Below are 18,634 nucleotides of genomic sequence, written 5' to 3' on the forward strand. Positions count from 1 at the left end.
AGCAGATTGAGTTTCTGGAGCATCACATTTGTGGGGTCAATTAAACGCTCAAAATGGCCAGAAAAAGAGAACTTTCATCTGAAACTCGACAGTCAATTCTTGTCCTTAGAAATGAAGGCTATTCCATGCGAGACATTGCTAAGAAATTGAAGATTTCCTACAACGGTGTGTACTACTCCCTTCAGATGACAGCACAAACAGGCTCTAACCAGAGTAGAAAAAGAAGTGGGAGGCCGCGTTGCACAACTGAGCAAGAAGATAAGTACATTAGAGTCTCTAGTTTGAGAAACAGACGCCTCACAGGTCCCCAACTGGCATCTTCATTAAATAGTACCCGCAAAACACCAGTGTCAACATCTACAGTGAAGAGGCGGCTGTGGGATTCTGGGCTTCAGGGCAGAGTGGCAAAGAAAAAGCCATATCTTAGACTGGCCAATAAAAGAAAAAGATTAAGATGGGCAAAAGAACACAGACATTGGACAGAGGAAGACTGGAAAAAAGTGTTGTGGACGGATGAATCCAAGTTTGAGGTGTTTGGATCACAAAGAAGAACGTTTGTGAGACGCAGAACAAATGAAAAGATGCTGGAAGAATGCCTGACGCCATCTGTTAAGCATGGTGGAGGTAATATGATGGTCTGGGGTTGCTTTGGTGCTGGTAAGGTGGGAGATTTGTACAGGGTAAAAGGGATTCTGAATAAGGAAGGCTATAACTCCATTTTGCAACACCATGCCATACCCAGTGGACAGCGCTTGATTGGAGCCAATTTCATCCTGCAACAGGACAGTGACCCTAAACACACCTCCAAATTGTGCAAGAACTATTTAGAGCAGAAGCAGGCAGCTGGTATTCTATCGGTAATGGAGTGGCCAGCGCAGTCACCAGATCTGAACCCCATTGAGCTGTTGTGGGAGCAGCTTTACCGTATGGTACGCAAGAAGTGCCCATCCAACCAATCCAACTTGTGGGAGCTGCTTCTGGAAGCGTGGGGATTACCACAACAAATTAACAGCTAGAATGCCAAAGGTCTGCAATGCTGTAATTGCTGCAAATGGAGGATTCTTTGACGAAAGCAAAGTTTGATGTAAAAAAAATCTTATTTCAAATACAAATCATTATTTCTAACCTTGTCAATGTCTTGACTCTATTTTCTATTCATTTCACAACGTATGGTGGTGAATAAGTGTGACTTTTCAGGAAAACACAAAATTGTTTGGGTGACCCCAAACTTTTGAACGGTAGTGTATGTTTTCTCTGTTTCATAGCATTTAGTTTTATATTAGCCTTCATTTTACATTTAGTTGACTAACATTGCATTCAAACACCATGCAAAAATCCCTTGCTAAATGTGTTTTGATAGGATTTCCCAGCAGGTCCTGGGTATAAGAAGAAGCAACAGACACATGAAATGAACATGACCAGAACATTTCACATGTTTGAACATGTGTGTTATGTGACTTGTGAATGGATAGTCAAATATTTGTAAGCATTTAAATAATACATAAGAATGTGTAAGCACGCCATGATCCTGAAGAACTTGACGCCACTCTCAAAAACTGAAGCATTTAGTGTACCAAGTTGTCCACTTACTCTGAACATACGATCAATCCTCAATCATTAAATCACCATTCCAACAACTCAGCTGTTGTTGGATGTTTTTCCTCTACAGTTTCCACCATCTTGTGAAAACTCAGACTGTCAAAGGAGCTGAGACAGCTCAGTCAAAAACGAAATAGGATAAGCTTTAAGATGGGATTCATTGCAGGGTTGTACCTTATGAACTGGCAATTTATTACAGTATATTTGTATCTGTTTCCTGTGTTCTTTCTGTGTCCTGTCTTCATACAGATGCCAGCAATACTGGTTGGATCTTATTTGGTCTTTTGCTGATTAGTCTTTTGCTGATTGCCCTTGTTGCTGCGGTTTGGTACTTTTATTACTCTGGGAGATTTACAAGGTACTGTATACAGTAGTACTGCACAAGTGTAATTTACAGCACTGCTAATTATATAAACATCTACTGGATATACTATATACATTTTTTAGTTGTATGTTAACTGTTGATTCATTATCCAGGACAGGAGAGCACACACGCGGGGAGAGGACAATGGTCCCAACAACTTGCAACTCACCCGAAGAGCCTCAAAGAGTAGAAGAGGAAGCAGTAGAGGTAGAGGAAACATTGATAATATTTGTTTTGCTACAGTGTATACTGCCTCTTTTTTATTATCCGCAAAGGATAGGATCTGTGTGCCTTATAAAAATATTTTTTGTGTGAATGACTATAAGGTGCAATATGTAATACTGACAGCTAGTGTTTAAAATACAGTACAAATTAAAAATACTGGAAAGAGTCGTCTCCCCCGCCCCCTCCTCCCCAGGCTCACGGAGGTTGCCAGGCTGAGACCGCAGCATCCACAACAATGTTGCTAGATGCTTGTCTCACATAGCCAGAAATTACTTCACAGCACAGCAGAGTAGCTAACGTTAGAGGCTGGCTATATTGACAGTCATAAAAGCTCGTCCTCACGCAGATCTCTGTACCCAACTAACAGACATACTTTTTCGGCTTAGAATAAAGAGAAATAAATAAATTTAACAGTAACTCACTGGCAACAATTGGCCAGAAAGTTACTGTAAATTATTATGTGAACCATTGGGTTTGACAGCAGCAACGAAGCAGTCTCCATCCTAACCCTTAGTAGACTGGCAACTTTTTTCCTTCCTTTGTCGACTGTGGCGTGAATATGTTGCTGGGCAGAATTCAGATTTACTGTCCATCACATTAACAATGTGTGTAATGTAAAGACATCCAGACGCTCAATAAGCGATGCCCAAACGATAGATGTGCAAAGTATTCTTCTGTTATAAAAAACTTTCAAAAAAGTAAAATTTGGTGGCCCTCCTTGCAATAACTCTGGTTCTTTGATAAACTGTTATAATAATTAAATTAAATTAATATAGCCAAAGTAGGAAAACATAATATAAATTATATTTACCTGTGACCATAATAATATTGAAAAAGTAAGTACTTGTAATGGAAAATTAAAAATACAGATAATAAAGATACACAGAGAGTGTGTTTGGTGAATGAAAAACAGGAACAGAAACAACAACATTATCAGGTAGTGCAGGTGTTGTAGAGTCTGACCGCGGTACCTCTCCTTACACCGTGGGTGTATCAGTCCGCTGCTAAAGGAGTTGCTCAGGGACCCCACAGTGTCATGTAGGGGGTGGGAGGTGTTGTCCATGATGGATGTCAGCTTAGCTAACATCCTCCTCTCCCCTGCTTTCTCTATGGGGTCCAAAGGACAGTCCAGGACAGAGCTCGCTCTCCTGATCAGTCTATTGAGTCTGCGCCTGTCCCTTTTGCGAGTAAGTAAACAACTCAGGTACTATAGCTATATAATTCCATGTGAGTACACAAATGTTGAAATGACATAAAATGCCCATATTTGTAGCCGTGATAAATTAACCTGAAGCTAATGCTTACCTGTTCAGTAGGAAATTAGCTCCTTAAATTAACTCAATGTCCTTTTAATCTTTCAAGTACATCTCCAATATCTACCCGGGGTTTGTTATCTCTGGTTTCTAACAACTGTTAGAAACATGCCGTTTTTTTTACGTTGGGTAGTCTATCTCCGTTAATCCCGGTTGTTTGTTTGGTACTTTCATGACTGTATTAACATTATAGTTGTAGCAAGCTGGTTTTACGTTTTTACAGGTTAATCTGGCAACCCGGCCTGGCTGTCAAACTGGGTAGCTGATAACAACACACAGGCCAAAACAAACAGAAATTCCTTCACGGAACGGAAATTACAAAAGGAGAAAATACTGGCATCAGCATTGTGGTCAGAAACGATAGTCTTTCAACTTAGCATGTTTCCTTAATATCTGATGATGCATTGTGGTCATTTTTGGATTTATTAAAGTAAATATATTACATATTGGACCTTTAATATAAAGCAGAGATCTTCAACAGGGGATCTAGGGATCAGAGTTACTGCACGGAGGGCGTAGTTATTGTTACGTTTTTGAAAGTTTCTATAATGTGAGACTGGTGCGTCGTCGGATAAGTAAATCACAAGTTTCAAAGAAACTCCCCAACACTGACAAAATGTATAAACTATTACATACATGTAATAGTAAGCTTACTGTAAATGGACTGTTCTTATATAGTGCTTTTCTAGTCTCAATGACTACTCAAAGCGCTTTTACATAGTAAACCATTCAGGAACCATTCACCATTCACACACTGTGGCTGAGGCTGCCGTATAAGGCGCCACCTGCTCATCAGATAAACACTCACACACATTTACATTCCGGATACCGGATTGAACCACCAACCTTTCGATGGGCGACCGCTCTACCACTGATCCACAGCTGCCCCTGTGCTAGAGCGTCATCTGCCAACATGAATGAAGGGAGTTCCTTTGCAACTTTTGAAAGTTTTTCAAGAATTAAAATGTCTTCACATGAATCCAACATATATAAATCCCTATATAACTCAGCCTAGTTGTAAAAACAAACAAAAAAGATATAGCCTATAGGTAAGTCACTGAGATTCATAGATAGTTATTCCAAAGGATTCCATCCATCCATCCATCTTCATCCACTTATCTGGCATTGGGTTGCGGGGGCAGCAACTCCAGCAGTGGACACCCAACTTCCCTTTCCCGAGCCCCATTAACCAGGTCCGACTGGGTGATTCTATGGAGTTCCCAGGCCAGGTTGGAGATATAATCTCTCCACCTAGTCCTGGGTCTTCCCTGAGGCCTACTCCCAGCTGGACTTGCCTGGAACATCTCCCTAGGGAGGGGCCCAGGAGGCATCCTTACCAGATGCCCGAACCAACTCAACTGGCTCCTTTCGACGCAAAGGAGCAGCGGCTCTACTCCGAGCTCCTCTCGGATGACTGAGCTTCTCACCCTATCTCTAAGGGAGACGCGAGCCACCCTCCTGAGGAAACCCATTTTGGCCACTTGTACCCTGGATCTCGTTCTTTTGGTCATGACCCAGCCTTCATGACCATAGGTGAGGCTAGGAACGAAAACTGACCGGTAGATCAAGAGCTTTGTCTTCTGGCTCAGCTCTCTTTTTGTCACAACAGTGCGATAAACGGAATGGAATACCGCACCGGCTGCTCCAATTCTCTGACCAATCTCCCACTCCGTGGTCCCCTCACTCGTGAACAAGACCCCAAGGTATTTAAACTCCTTCACTTGGGGTAAGGACTCATTCCCTACCTGAAGAAGGTACTCCATCGGTTTCCTGCTAAGATACATGGCATCAGATTTAGAGGTGCCGATCCTTATCCCAGCCGCTTCACACTGGGCTGCAAACCGATCCAGTGAGTGCTGAAGGTCACAGGCCGATGACGCCATCAGGACCACATCATCTGCAAAAAACAGCAATGAGATCCTGAGCCCATCGAACTGCAACCCCTCCCCAACCCTACTATGCCTCAATATCCTGTCCTGTCGACTATCGGCCAAACCCTCCTGAGGCCCCTACTGGAGCCCTATACAGGACTCCATTCAAGGTCTCCAAGAAGGCTGTATATTCAGAACTCTTGTTTGGTGTTAATGCACAAACAGTCAGTTTTCCCTCCCATTACCCACAGGCGTAGGGAGGCGACCCTCTTGTCCACCGGGGTAAACTCTAACGCAGCAGCGCTCAGCAGGGGGGTTGTAAGTATCTCCACACCCCCCCGGCGCCTCAGACCCTGGGCAACTCCGGAGTAGGACAGAGTCCAACCCCGATCCAGGAGTATGCTTCCAGAAAAGAGATTGTGCATAGAGGTACCACTAGATCTAGAAGAGAACTGGTAGCGCTTCACACAAGTTCCGGCTCCTTCCCCCACACAGAGGGGACATTCCAGAGCCAGCCTCTGCTGCCTGGGTCTGGTCCGTCGAGGCCCCTGACCTTCACTGCCACCCATGTGGCAGCGCACCCGATCCCATCGGTTCCTCCCACAGGTGGTGGGCCCATGGGCTGGAGAAAGAGGTGCCATGTTGCTTTTTTGGGCTGTGCTTCTCCAGGTGCTCGCTGATGAGCCCTCTGTCCGGGCCTGGCTCTAGACGGGAGCCCATTCGCTTCCTCCAGACAGGGTCCCTCGATCCCTTCCTCGCTTTGTCATAGGATCTTTTGAACCATTCTTTGTCTGGCCCCTCCCCTGAGACCACTATGCCATGGGAGTCCCTACCAGGAGCACAAAGCTTCCAACAACACAGCCCTCAGGTTCCTAGGGACACACACACCTCTCCACCACAATAAGGTGATGGTTCCCAGAGAGATTCACTGTGCTAAATGTATGTTTAACATTAAACATGATTTATAAAATCATGCCAACAATTCTTTTATTAGCTTAGGATTCTATGCACTGAAAAAAATATGTATAAAGGCTTTAGGTTGCCTACACATTATTGTAGGCCCAGTTTAATATGCAACTTCATTTTGTACAATATATGTAGTAGAGGGTCCCTGCTCCGTCTCACTCACAGTTAAAGGGTTCCTTGGCTTAACAAATGTTGAATGCCCCTTATTTAAAGTACAACTGTCTATCTTTTCAGTGTATTGTTTTTCTTAAATGTTCTTTTAGCAGAAACCTTAAAACTCTTTTTAGATTCTTTTGGAATTAAGCTCTTGGTTTTAATAAAACATTTTGAATTGTCTGCCATAGGAATCTCTTTGACATGCAAGGCAACAACAAGCTGGACGACCGTTGGACTGGCGTATGTGTCACTCCTCACTCAGCTGGTTAGTCAACATGGTACAGTGTAATATCTATTGCTAATAGCATTAACATGATTCTATAAAATGCTGTACAACAAAAGCAACAAAATGGTAAATGAAGATTGCAAACTGTAGGTAGAGAATGAGTCAACCGAGTCAGTGCCAACAACAGTATCTATGCAAATATGGCTTGTGACTGTTTTTCTTATCATTAACGGTACTGCAACTCTGTTTAACCACCAACTGCATTAACGATTGATAAAAGCAGAGGACTATGAAGCATTTATGCCTGCACACAACTAGGTTGAACAAGGTTTCTTGCCAAGAAATTATTCATGAGAAATTTGAAAAGAAAACTTGAGAATAAGCAATGAATACATACTACAAAATACTGTATTGTGGCGGAAGAGGCTCAACACACTTAAACTTGAGATAAAAGGCACAAATTGACAAAACAGACATATTAAGAAACGTTCTGCAACACTTTTTTTCATTTGTTCGTGCTTTCAAACAAATCAATTTGGAGAAACACTATGTTTTTTTATGAAAGTGCTGTAGAAGTCTGCTAAGTACAATTTATTACTTTGGTTGTTTTAGTATTTGAATGTTGCCACTCTTGTCATCTTTGACAATGTTATTGTTGTTTCTTTTCATATTTTTAGCTTTTTTGTCATTTCAATTTCTCATTCCATTTTGCCCTTGAGTTATTTCATGAATTATTTCCTGACTGAATACATATATATATATATATATATATATATATATATATATATATATATATATATATATATATATATATACAGTACCATGGCTGTCCTCTGGGAAAGCCAACTGGCAGCTACATCTTTCCTGAGAACCTCTACAGATGACACACAGTCTATATATGTTATAATATTAAACATGCACTGTATGTAAGAAAAATACTGTCAGATTAGTGTAGGGACACTGGTGTAGTGTGTACAACAAAACATGTTATTTGCCAAGCCCCCAACGGATTCTGTTTATACCAGCACTTAACTTAAACCTCTTCCTTTATCAAGTCGGTGTCAGCATGCACAATGCTCCGAAGGTTCAGTCACATTTAAAAATCCCAGTCATTGCTGTGAGCTGAATTTCTGAAACCCTAAGGCCCTATCCTGACCCGGTGCAGTGCAGCACAAAGCCCAACGCAAATGTTGTGTGCAGCACACAAACATGCAAAAGAATAAAAAGAAATACATTTAACTAGTAAAATGATAGGATCTGCTTGCATGCTTTTACTTGCACAAGCAGATTAGTTTCTTCTCTTGAAAAACTTACCTCGCTCCCCCAGGAGTCACATCAGAGTCATTTATTTCTGTTACAGCTGTTACACTCACAACTGTAGATATTGTAGTTACAACAATATCCTTTTACCATATCCCCCTAATAAACTCATCAAACTGTTTTGCAGGTGCAAAACAACAAACCAAATATGCCTTTTTATTCTGACGAATAAACAATGTACGCTTATTTCTACTAAAACTGTAAATGTGTGTGTGCAGCAGTTGGGTCAAAAGGTTAATATAGCACAGTTTATAATTACAAGCTTTGTATAAAACAAAAAATAAAAACTTAAGAAGAACTTCTGAAGACTTTTCAAACACATTTAAACTATGTAAGGAATCCTTTATGTGAAGATTGAGTATTTAAAGCAGCTAAATGTGCAATGAAAATGTTTAATTGGGTTCAGTTTTGACAATATTGTAATTATTTATAAAAGATAAATTGATTGACATTGATTTTACACATCAAATATTAATGGTGTTTTGAATTGAAAACAAGATTAAAAGATTTAAATCAATGGGGAAATGCTGTTGCACACTGTTGCAGCAGCAAGGGGAAGGGATGTCACTTGGCATGGGTTGGGTCTGATGACTTCAAATCTGGGGGGTAGAGTTAGAAGATAGTGAGCTTACCATACTTTTGTAGTCTGTCCTTATTTTCTTTTAAAGCCTTAAATCATACATTAATTGTGTGCTGAGTGTTTTGCTTTTTGCACTAATAGGTTTAGGAATTTAACAGTTTATTGTATCCGTTAATGTTTATGGTCATAGTTTAATATTTGCTTTATTATGCTGTAATGCTTTAGCATTCGTTGAAGTAAGAAATAGTTAGTTGCATCTGTAGTTTCCCGACTGATGTCAAATGTCATGTGCTTTGTGGGAAAATAGTCATTGTTTACTTTTTAACCTCTGTTTTGGTGGTAGGGCAATGTTCAGCTTGTCAATTACTCTTCCTTTGTTCTCCAAATAAATATAATAAACATTACAAATGCCTCAAGTATTTCTATATATACAGTGTGTACACAGTTTGGGTTGGTCAGTGCTTGAAAAGTAAACACAGTATTCAGGATGCATTGAGTTGACAAAGCAGTAGAACAGACTACAGCCTCATAACTGGAAGTAGCAGCTGTCTCAAGGTCAGTACCAAGGAAACAAACATGTCCTTGTCCTTGCAAGTCTTATGGATAGTAAAGTGATGTGACACATAAGACTGGTGATACAAAAGCATCCATTTCCCATTCTTTTAAAGGATAGATTGGTGGTTAAGATGTTTTTTAATTTATGTCTTAATGCAACACTCACATCCATATGTACATTGAGTTACTGGACACTACAATCATTAATTTCAATAATCATTTGCAGAGCCCATTTCTCCATTTTAAATATTTTGTTTAATCAGCTTTCACTTGAGAGTCAGTCACTCAAGTTTTTGAAAGTCTAATACCAAATGACTGGAGAACCCCTTTAAGCTCAACTACCATTGTTTACAAAAATCACAAAGAAGCTAAACTTTAATGGGCTGTTGAACATTTACTCATCTTCAGTTCTCCCTGTCTTTGTAGCTTTCTTACCTTAATGTTGTCTTTTACTTGGTGCAGCAGTATACCGTTTACTGATATTTCATATTTCAATTGTCTTCCAAATGCTTACTGATTTGTACCCTAAATCAGTAGGCTTAATGTATAATCAGAAGCTTAACTATGGGTCTTATGATGTCTTATGACATATTTCCAGCTGCATCACTGCAATTTATTTAAAAGTGTGTTACGCACTAATATTTCTTGCGTGGGATATGGTTATATTTAGGCCATGATCTTGAGCATCTGTGATAGTATAACCATAAACTTTATGGAACATAGTAAAAAATACAGTAAAAGGACTAAAGTAATTCAAAGTGAAATTTAGAGAATAATTTAGAGAGAGGATGAGAAAAAAAAGGTTTTAAGACTTTGTTTATATTTCATAAAGGATGTTTGTTTTGTAAAATGAGCAGTTTCACACATGTGCCCACTTCCAGTACTCCATTTCCATTTTGTTCTCTCTCTTTGGACTGTGCTTCCTGTCAGTGAGCCCTGGGTTTGCAAAAGTGAGGCTTATTATAGCCACGTCGTTGACCTTCCAGGCAGTTTTCATAAATATCTTCTTCTTGGTTCTGTTGCTGAGAAAAAAAGGGATAGTACAAAATTCTAAAATTCTACATGTTGGTTTACAACAAAACTGTAGCTCAGTTTAATGTGAGGATCTCTGAAAAACGTATTGTAATAGGAATTGTCTTTAATTCACTTTGTTGTAATTCACTGTGAACCTCGCAAATGGCAACGTGATTAATACAATAGTTACCATTTCTGCAGTGTGAGAATGATCCCTGAAAGAGAGACATTTTGTTAAAACTCGAGCAGCAGCCTATGATGTCATTAGTCATACGTCTTCTTGAGCAAACAATCACATGTTGGATGTCACTTACTCTGAACGTTGTTTGCGGACTCTTTGCAGAATGATGAAAGCCAATGCAAAGGTCAGGCAACACACACAAGGAACAACAGCTGCCACAGCAATCACTAGCTTGTCCATATTTCCAGCTTCCTCATGCTCTGCAGGGATTAAAACCGTATTAAACCCACTATAGACTAAGTCTAATATGCAGTTAAATTAAGCGCAACTTCATTTAAAAACAGTGATATTTGTCTGTGTGAGGTCATTTTCTCATAAAGGAAATTTAAGTGGTGCTTGCATATCCTGTGGCCTCTAAAAATGTCCCAGTCACCTACATTGTGTGCCATGTTATACTCTACAATATCCAAGCTCAACATAATATATGAGAAAAACACTGACAGTTTAGCAAAGGGAGTTATATTTCTCACTGAAACGATTGTACACTATGTTTAACAGTAGGCAAACCTGGAAACAATACCAGTGTAGCCAGCCATACTGTACCTATGTGGTTCTTTTTTAACTGTTTCACCTTATTCACTTTAGATTATCGCACGTGTGTGTGTGTGTGTGTGTGTGTGTGTGTGTGTGTGTGTGTGTGTGTGTGTTTGTGTGTGTGTGTGTGTGTGTGTGTGCCATGCAGTTCCATATTACAGCAGTATCACAACTGTTGGCTCTATTGTCCTTATTAACCCCACATTCACTCTGTTCCTTTTTTTCATTGAATGTCGTTTTGCTTTTGACAAAGGGATTACTTATGTTTCATCTAATCTTACAAGGACATAATATTACCACAGATTAGTTTACCTGTTATTATCAGATCCCACCTCCTCTGATCTTCAATTCCTTTAAAGGTGTTGATATCACAGGTGTAGTTTCCTGTATGAGACTTCTGGACTCTCTCTATGACCAGTGCGAACATCTGGCTCTCTGACATAGACATACTTATGCTCAGGTTGAGAGCTATTGTACTGTTGTGTAAGGCAGTCTTTGGCTTGTAACTAAACAGGATATTCTTATTCATTTTCCATGTCAGCTGAACCAATGTACTGTTTGACTCGTAATTGCAGGGCAGGGTCACTTTGGAGCCAACCACCTGTGAGATTGTGTTTCCTTCTGTGAGGGGAATTAGATGATAGGTTTATTTTTACTTCAACCATGTTGTCATGTCACACTTTATGCTACAGTAAAAGCAATGTTTCTTCATTTTCTTAATAAAAGTTAGATAAGAAGATTGATGCCACTCCCATATTAAGTCTGGTAAATATATAACTGCTACCAGTTGGTAAGATAAGCATAAAGATTGAAAATGAGGGGGACTGCTAGCCTGGCTCTGTCTATAGGTAGCCACATACAAGCACTTATGATCACAAATGTACACCTTATATCTTGAGAGTGGTATCAACCTTCTCATCTTGGCAAGAAAGTGAATTACCATATTTCCCTAGATGTCAAACTATTCCTGAAGCTTATATTCGCTGTCAGAGTAAACTGAATTTACCTGCTGGAGAGAAAATCCAGAACATGTAACATATCAGAGAAAAGGTCCTGTTGATGCCCAAATATTTACAAAAAGCCTCCATCCCACCTTGAAACAAAGAAATTTTCATTGTAAACATCATGTTTATGTGGGTTGGTCAGCTCAGAAGGTTTAAATGTAAATATGGTATAGGTATTTGGTATTTTGCCAAAATATTTTAGTTCTTATTCACACTTTGTTTACCAGGAAAGCCTCACTAAGATCAAAAATCTCCTTTTCAAGAGTATCTCGGCCAAAATGTGCAACAATAACAATTAAGTCACAGACTGACAAAATAAAAGTAACAACACAAAATATGTCACATGATCAGTATCAAACAAATGTGAGTGCAGAAGATTAATGAAAAGATCAGCCCACATATGATACATTCTGATAGATATAGCAACCACACTTACTTACCGGTAGTGAGTATCGCAGCTGCTGTTTTGTCTCTTCCTGAATACCTCAACTCTAAACTACAGCTTTAATGTTACTAAGACAAAAAAGGAATAAATTATATATAATTATTAAGAATATTTTAATCTCAATTTACTCATTTCTGCGTGCAATACTGTTGCAGACATGAATGGGAAGTTTCAAGACTAAACCTGGCCAGACCTCCCACACACACACCGCACTAGAAATGGTTTCCATAGAGGAAGTAAATGTCATGACTTTGGTGGTCTCTCGCAGAGATGGCAAACGTACTGACTTCCTGTACTCAAGAAGAAGTACAAATAAAAGTAGAAGTACTGATAGAACTTCTTTACTCAAGAAATAGTAACAAAGTACAGGCTTGAAAATATATATTAAGCTTTATTGCAGACACAGGTCCATTTAACACATCAAACAGTATAAAAAGGAGATTCAAACATACTTAATAATTCCATATTTGCCTATAGGATGTACAGGTTATTGCACCAATGTCATCTTAATCTAAAAGTGTATCTATAACAGCTTTTCAGAGGACTGACAAAGGCTTCAATTATATGGTTCTCTGACTTGTCCAGACGACACATACAACTAAACATCAGTTGTCTTAAGAGTGCCTCGCAGGTTGGCACTCTAGTGGACACAAACAACTGATTGGCACTGTGCCATACTCTTTTGCTTATAGTTCGACCACAGTTGAGCAGTATATAGCGGTGTGATGTAGGTCCTAAACAAAGAGCACTTCATAGAGCCAGAGCACATAGAAAGCCTCCTTCGAAGCATGTTAGCTTGAGAATAAATTTTACATTGCTGTCGGTGGAGGTCTTTGTCCTCCGTCCAGTCATTGGATATGACATGACCTAAATATGTGTTTTCCTTACATGCAACAAGAGCACTATCTGACAAATAAAAGGTTGAAAAAGTCAATTTCCCTATGTGCCTTTGTCATAATTAAGGCCATACTGAGAGCACTCCTTCAGCATCTGCTGCAGCCCAGCACTACAGTCGGGTCCATAAATATTGGGACATCAACACAATTTTAATCTTTTTGGCTCTATAAACCACCACAATGGATTTGAAATGAAAAAAACAAGATCTGCTTTAACTGCAGACTTTCAGCTTTAATTTAAGGGTATTTTCATCCAAATCAGGTGAACGGTGTAGGAATTACAACAGTTTGTATATGTGCCTCCCACTTTTCAGTAAAGCACATCTCGTTCATTTCATTTCAAATTCATTGTGGTGGTGTATAGAGCCAAAAAGATTAGAATTGTGTCGATGTCCTGATATTTATGGACCCAACTGTACATAAGAGGATTACCAACATTGTTGCCCACAAGACAGACAGTTTTTAACCTATTTAGCTGATTCGATAAAGTAGGAGGATATATAAAAGTAAAGGTAGCCTTGCAAATGACACAAAATGGTACTAGAATGCAAGCTGAGACACTTCAGTGAACATGGAAAAAAGGCTCTTTATATGCCATTGCCTACATCTTAAATAGATGTCTGCCGATAGGCCTAAAACATCACATATATGATTATTGTGACAGAGACTGGGGCTCCAGGTTAATAAGATTCTGACTTAGTAGCAAGATGTGAATTCAAAAGTTATTCTGTGAGAATTCACAGGTCCAGTTTTTCCTTTTTTAATCTTTCCATTAACATTTAAAGGAATCTACATGTACAGTGGTGTGAAAAAGTGTTTGCCCCCTTCCTCATTTCCTGTTCCTTTGCATGTTTGTCACACTTAAGTGTGTCGGAACATCAAACCAATTTAAACAATAGTCAAGGACAACACAAGTAAACACAAAATGCGATTTGTAAATGAAGGTGTTTATTATTAAAGGTGAAAAAAAATCCAAACCATCATGGCACTGTGTGAAAAAGTGATTGCCCCCTAAACCTAATAACTGGTTGGGCCACCCTTAGCAGCAACAACTCCAACCAAGCGTTTGCGATAACGTGCAATGAGGCTTTTACAGCGTCCTGGAGGAATTTTGGCCCACTCATCTTTGCAGAATTGTCCTAATTCAGTTACATTAGAGGGTTTTCGAGCATGAATGGCCTTTTTAAAGGTCATAACACAACATCTCAATAGGATTCAGGTCAGGACTTTGGCTAGGCCACTCCAAAGTCTTCATTTTGTTTTTCTTCAGCCATTCGGGGTCGGACTTGCTGATGTGTTTAGGATCATTGTCCTGCTGCAGAACCCAAGTTCGTTTCAGCTTGAGTACACGAACAGATGGTCGGACATTCTCCTTTAGGATCTCTTGGTAGACAGCAGAATTCATAGTTCCTTTTATCACGGCAAGTCTTCCAGGTCCTGAAGCAGCAAAACAGCCCCAGACCATCACACTACCACCACCATATTTTACTGTTGGTATAATGTTCTTTTTATGAAATGCAGTGTTCCTTCTACGCCAGATATACTTGGACACACACCTTCCAAAGACTTCCACTTTTGTCTCATCGGTCCACAGAATGTTGTCCCAAAAGTCTTGGGGATCATCAAGATGTGTTGTGGAGAAATTGAGACGAGCTTTGATGTTCTTTTTGCTCAGCAGTGGTTTTCTCCTTGGAACTCTGCCATGCAGGCCATTTTTGCCCAGTCTTTTCCTGATGGTGGAGGCATGAACGCTGACCTTAACTGAGGCAAGTGAGGCCTGCAGTTCTTTGGACGTTGTTGTGGGGTCTTTTGTGACCTCTTGGATGAGTCGTCGCTGCGCTCTTTAACGGCCGGCCACTCCTGGGAAGGTTCACCACTGTTCCATGTCTTTGCCATTTGTGGATAATGACTCTCACTGTTGTTTGCTGGATTCCCAAAGCTTTGGAAATGGCTTTATAACCCTTTCCAGACTAATAGATCTCAATTACTTTCTTTCTCAATTGTTCCTGAATTTCTTTGGGTCTCGGCATGATGTGTAGCTTTTAAGGATCTTCTGGTGGACCTTACTGTGTCAAGCAGCTCCTATTTAAGTGATGCCTTGATTGTGAACAGGTGTGGCAATAATCAGGCCTGGGTGTGGCTAAAGAAATTGAACTCAGGTGTGGACAACCACAGTTATAGTATGTTTTAACAAGGGGGGCAATCACTTTTTCACACAGGGCCATGATGGTTTGGATTTTTTTTCACCTTTAATAATAAACACCTTCATTTACAAATTGCATTTTGTGTTTACTTGTGTTGTCCTTGACTATTGTTTAAATTGGTTTGATGTTCCGAAACACTTAAGTGTGACAAACATGCAAAGGAACAGGAAATGAGGAAGGGGGAAAACACTTTTTCACACCACTGTATGTGTGCATGCTCAAAATATGGCTTCTAGAAATAAAATAAAGGATAAAATATGAATTACTAAACATATATTAATTAAGAATTCCCCCGTATTTTTTTAAAATAAACCATTCAATTTGGCACTTTCTGGAGAATTTTGTGCAAAAAAATGGAGAAATTGAGTCATACATGATATGTGCAAAACTGCGAGGTTAAGAGCCTATGCATTGTTGTAGTATCAACAGAGGGCAATTAGCATTTACATTACTTTTAATCAGTCATCACTTGATTACACATTGTATTATCTTGTTACGATATAAGAAGTGGCCCATACATGTGCCAAACCTAATGTGCCACGTGAAGAGACAGTGCAGTACATGACAGCAACAACAGCTGAGATGATTTGGGTTTGTGGTGACCAGGTCCCCTTCAAACAAACTTCCGTTTCCCATTCTCTCTCTCTTTACTAGCCTACTACTAGTACAACTCTCTCACACACACATACACACACACGCCGAGTGATTAGATTGAACTCGGTATTGATGACGCGAAAAATAAAATCGTAACTCCACTGAAATTATTTGAAACTAACGTGAGCATGTTTTGTAAAATGTAAGGAGTAGAAAGTATCAATATTTGTGTTCAAAATGTAAGGAGTAAAAATAAAAAGTCGGCACAAAAATAAATGGTAAAGTAAAAATATCTGAAAAATCTACTTGAGTACAGTAACGAAGTAAACTATGTGTCTGAGGATGCAGAACATGTTGTGAACCTTTACTCAGACTTTTGTTGAAGACATTATATTGCAGAAATATAGCTGTGCTGTACTTTTCTACCCAAATGACCTCCTGAGTATGAGAGGCTTTAAATCATATAGCACGTTTTATTTTTTTATGTTTTGCTGTGAGGCAGAAGTGCTAACCACTTAGCCACCGTGCTACCCATTAGTAGTCAAGGGCAGGATGTAGCCTCTGTAATGCAATAAAGTGAGGCCACTCTTCCTGTTGGACTTGCTGGCCAAGAGCGTCTGGAATGTGTGCTTCTGTTCTGTACTTTTCAATCCAGACCTATTTCTTCATGTTTTTGTAACATTGGTCGAGTATTGAGGGAGAACCCTGTAAAGTAATCATATGGGGCAATTGCAACTGGAATGTGGATGCACATTGCAGTAACAGATTGAAACAAAAGATTGTTATTATAAGTGTCTAACTACATTATGGAAAGATAGAGAAGCTGCAGTTATCCTGCCGTGTTTTTCTTTGTAATTTACTGATGACCGATCCAAACAGTAACGTTATAACATTACCTCTGCTATGTCTGCAGCTCTCCACTCTTGGAACAGCATTTTTCTTTAGGGAAATGTGCTTTGATAAAGGATTTCTTCCCCTCTTTCACTGGAAATAATGTTAGTCATCTAGGTCAAAAAGGTCACTGCAGACCTGATTGTCTGCAAGGCACAGCATGTGGACTGAAATATTAGGATCTATTTGTAGCTGTATAGCTAGCACAACTAGCCACAACTTTAGCCCAAAAAGTAACGCCTATGAAGCCCACAGGACGTGTAGCTTCACATTTTGTTGGCACAATTCAAAATAGCCAATTGATATTTGTTAAATAAATTGTTAAGAAAACACTAAGCTAAACTTTCTATACTTCAAAACAACTACCTCTCCCCAGCACTCCTTTTTCCATCTCTCTAACTTACGTTCCACATGTGGATGAATAATAACAAGTGATACGAAAAACTCATAGCTTGACTCTGGAGAAGTTAAGAAGGTTCGGGAGACAGAAGCATTTTATGAACTCTCAGTCTAGGAGTCTTGGGATTAAGCACTACAGTTTAACCACAATGAAGTGTAGTACTGCCGTCCTAACCCTGAGGTACTCTGCATTCAAGGTTGGGTTATGCAAAAATAGCGGTGTTGCCATAACAGATGCAAAAACACAGTCCCACCTAAATATTGTTGTTTGGCAAGTCCAATGTTTTGCCCCTAGCCTGTTTTCCAGTGACCTTCATAGGATTGACCTGATGTTAACTCCGTTTTTCCCTTGTCTCATCTTACTACCACATGGTGTTTTTCAAAATTCCACCCCAAACGGTTCCACACCACTGTCTTCCAGCAACAAGTCACCCCAACACAAGATTTCCCTTTAAGCAGTCAGACAGAAGACAAAGATAACTGTGCTGCTTTTATCACAACATGCATAAGCAGACCCACCCTTCTGTAACACCGCATAATTATTGGGTGGATTTCTAAATGTGCATTTACTCAACTTAGTGGGCCTGCTGGCATTACTTGGTTTCCACAAACCCTCAAAAGTCATTCTTGTGGCTTGTTCTAGAAACTAGAAGCATCTCATCCATACAAGTCACAAATGGCCGGTTGAGTTAAGAATGGTCGGACAGAAATGTCAGAACAGATATCAGTATATATAGTTTGCCGGTGTTGGGGCGACATCCTGCCCTTCTAGATTCTTTCAGGAAGAAGGGTTCAAGTCCGTAGGTTGGATGAAAGAACGTTTAATACCATGGAATATTCCAGAGACAAGGTTAAAGAGAATTATGCATCCATAGCTCTCCCTAAGTTTGTCTAACTCTTTTCCCTTTCTGCATGATCTTATGTGTACCTGGGTCAGTTCATTTGTTACCACGTGACATGTTTGTGCGCTGTGTTTTGTCTTCAGAAGGTTAGTGCCAAGCAGAGCTTGGCCTGCAAAATAGATAACAGGTCTCAGACTGCTACTGGAGAGGACCTTCACCCTATAACAGGTCTCAGACTGCTACTGGAGAGGACCTTCACCCAAACACAGGACGTGTCCCTAACCACCCTTGGCCCTGCTTTTCAGAATTAAACTCACTAGGCAGAGCTATGGTTGGACACATTGTACCAAAACAACTTATTAAAAGGTCACAGTGAACTTTATGAACTATCACAC

The 18,634-nt window shown here is 39.8% G+C and overlaps 2 protein-coding genes across 5 annotated transcripts in view; one reads left to right on the top strand and one right to left on the bottom strand.

Annotated features, from left to right (window-relative positions):
• The window catches only part of si:ch211-214p13.3 (poliovirus receptor homolog), a 20,254-nt gene extending 11,218 nt beyond the window's left edge, over positions 1 to 9,036 (top strand). For 2 of the 3 annotated variants that reach the window (XR_004334176.1, XM_032530129.1), the window contains 3 exons: positions 1,849 to 1,957; positions 2,077 to 2,170; positions 6,683 to 9,036. Coding sequence is in view for 2 of the 3 variants with exons in the window: in XM_032530129.1 (XP_032386020.1) it covers positions 1,849 to 1,957; positions 2,077 to 2,170; positions 6,683 to 6,694 (215 nt within the window). In the remaining variant the exon portion in view is untranslated. Of the gene's footprint in view, positions 1 to 1,848; positions 1,958 to 2,076; positions 2,171 to 3,310; positions 3,376 to 6,682 lie in introns of all 3 variants that reach the window. The other variant, XM_032530128.1, reaches the window with a different exon arrangement.
• A 250-nt stretch (positions 9,037 to 9,286) lies between these two features.
• On the bottom strand, positions 9,287 to 12,664 carry LOC116698297 (uncharacterized). Of its 2 annotated transcripts, XM_032530135.1 has the most exons (6): positions 12,409 to 12,664; positions 11,971 to 12,057; positions 11,277 to 11,585; positions 10,504 to 10,630; positions 10,380 to 10,404; positions 9,287 to 10,197 (listed from the first exon to the last, which is right to left on the bottom strand). In XM_032530135.1, the coding sequence occupies exons 2-6, from the start codon at positions 12,050 to 12,052 to the stop codon at positions 10,102 to 10,104; spliced, it is 639 nt and encodes a 212-aa protein (XP_032386026.1). In that variant the 5' UTR covers positions 12,053 to 12,057; positions 12,409 to 12,664; the 3' UTR covers positions 9,287 to 10,101. The 2 variants fall into 2 exon arrangements, 1 of the variants encoding a protein (XP_032386026.1); XR_004334177.1 differs by lacking the exon at positions 10,380 to 10,404 and having other exon boundaries at positions 9,288 to 10,197; positions 10,500 to 10,630.
• Positions 12,665 to 18,634: the final 5,970 nt, after the last annotated feature.

This window comes from Etheostoma spectabile, chromosome 11 (genome assembly GCF_008692095.1).
Source record: "Etheostoma spectabile isolate EspeVRDwgs_2016 chromosome 11, UIUC_Espe_1.0, whole genome shotgun sequence".
Classification (NCBI taxonomy): domain Eukaryota; kingdom Metazoa; phylum Chordata; class Actinopteri; order Perciformes; family Percidae; genus Etheostoma; species Etheostoma spectabile.

Coding starts and splice junctions, on each gene's coding strand:
- LOC116698297 (XM_032530135.1), bottom strand. CDS start 12,052: ATGGAGGCTTTTTGTAAATATTTGGGCATCAACAGGACCTTTTCTCTG. Junction 11,586..11,970: donor CTGGATTTTCTCTCCAGCAG/GTAAATTCAGTT, acceptor TTCCCCTCACAG/AAGGAAACACAATCTCACAG. Junction 10,405..10,503: donor GTCCGCAAACAACGTTCAGA/GTAAGTGACATC, acceptor TCTCTCTTTCAG/GGATCATTCTCACACTGCAG.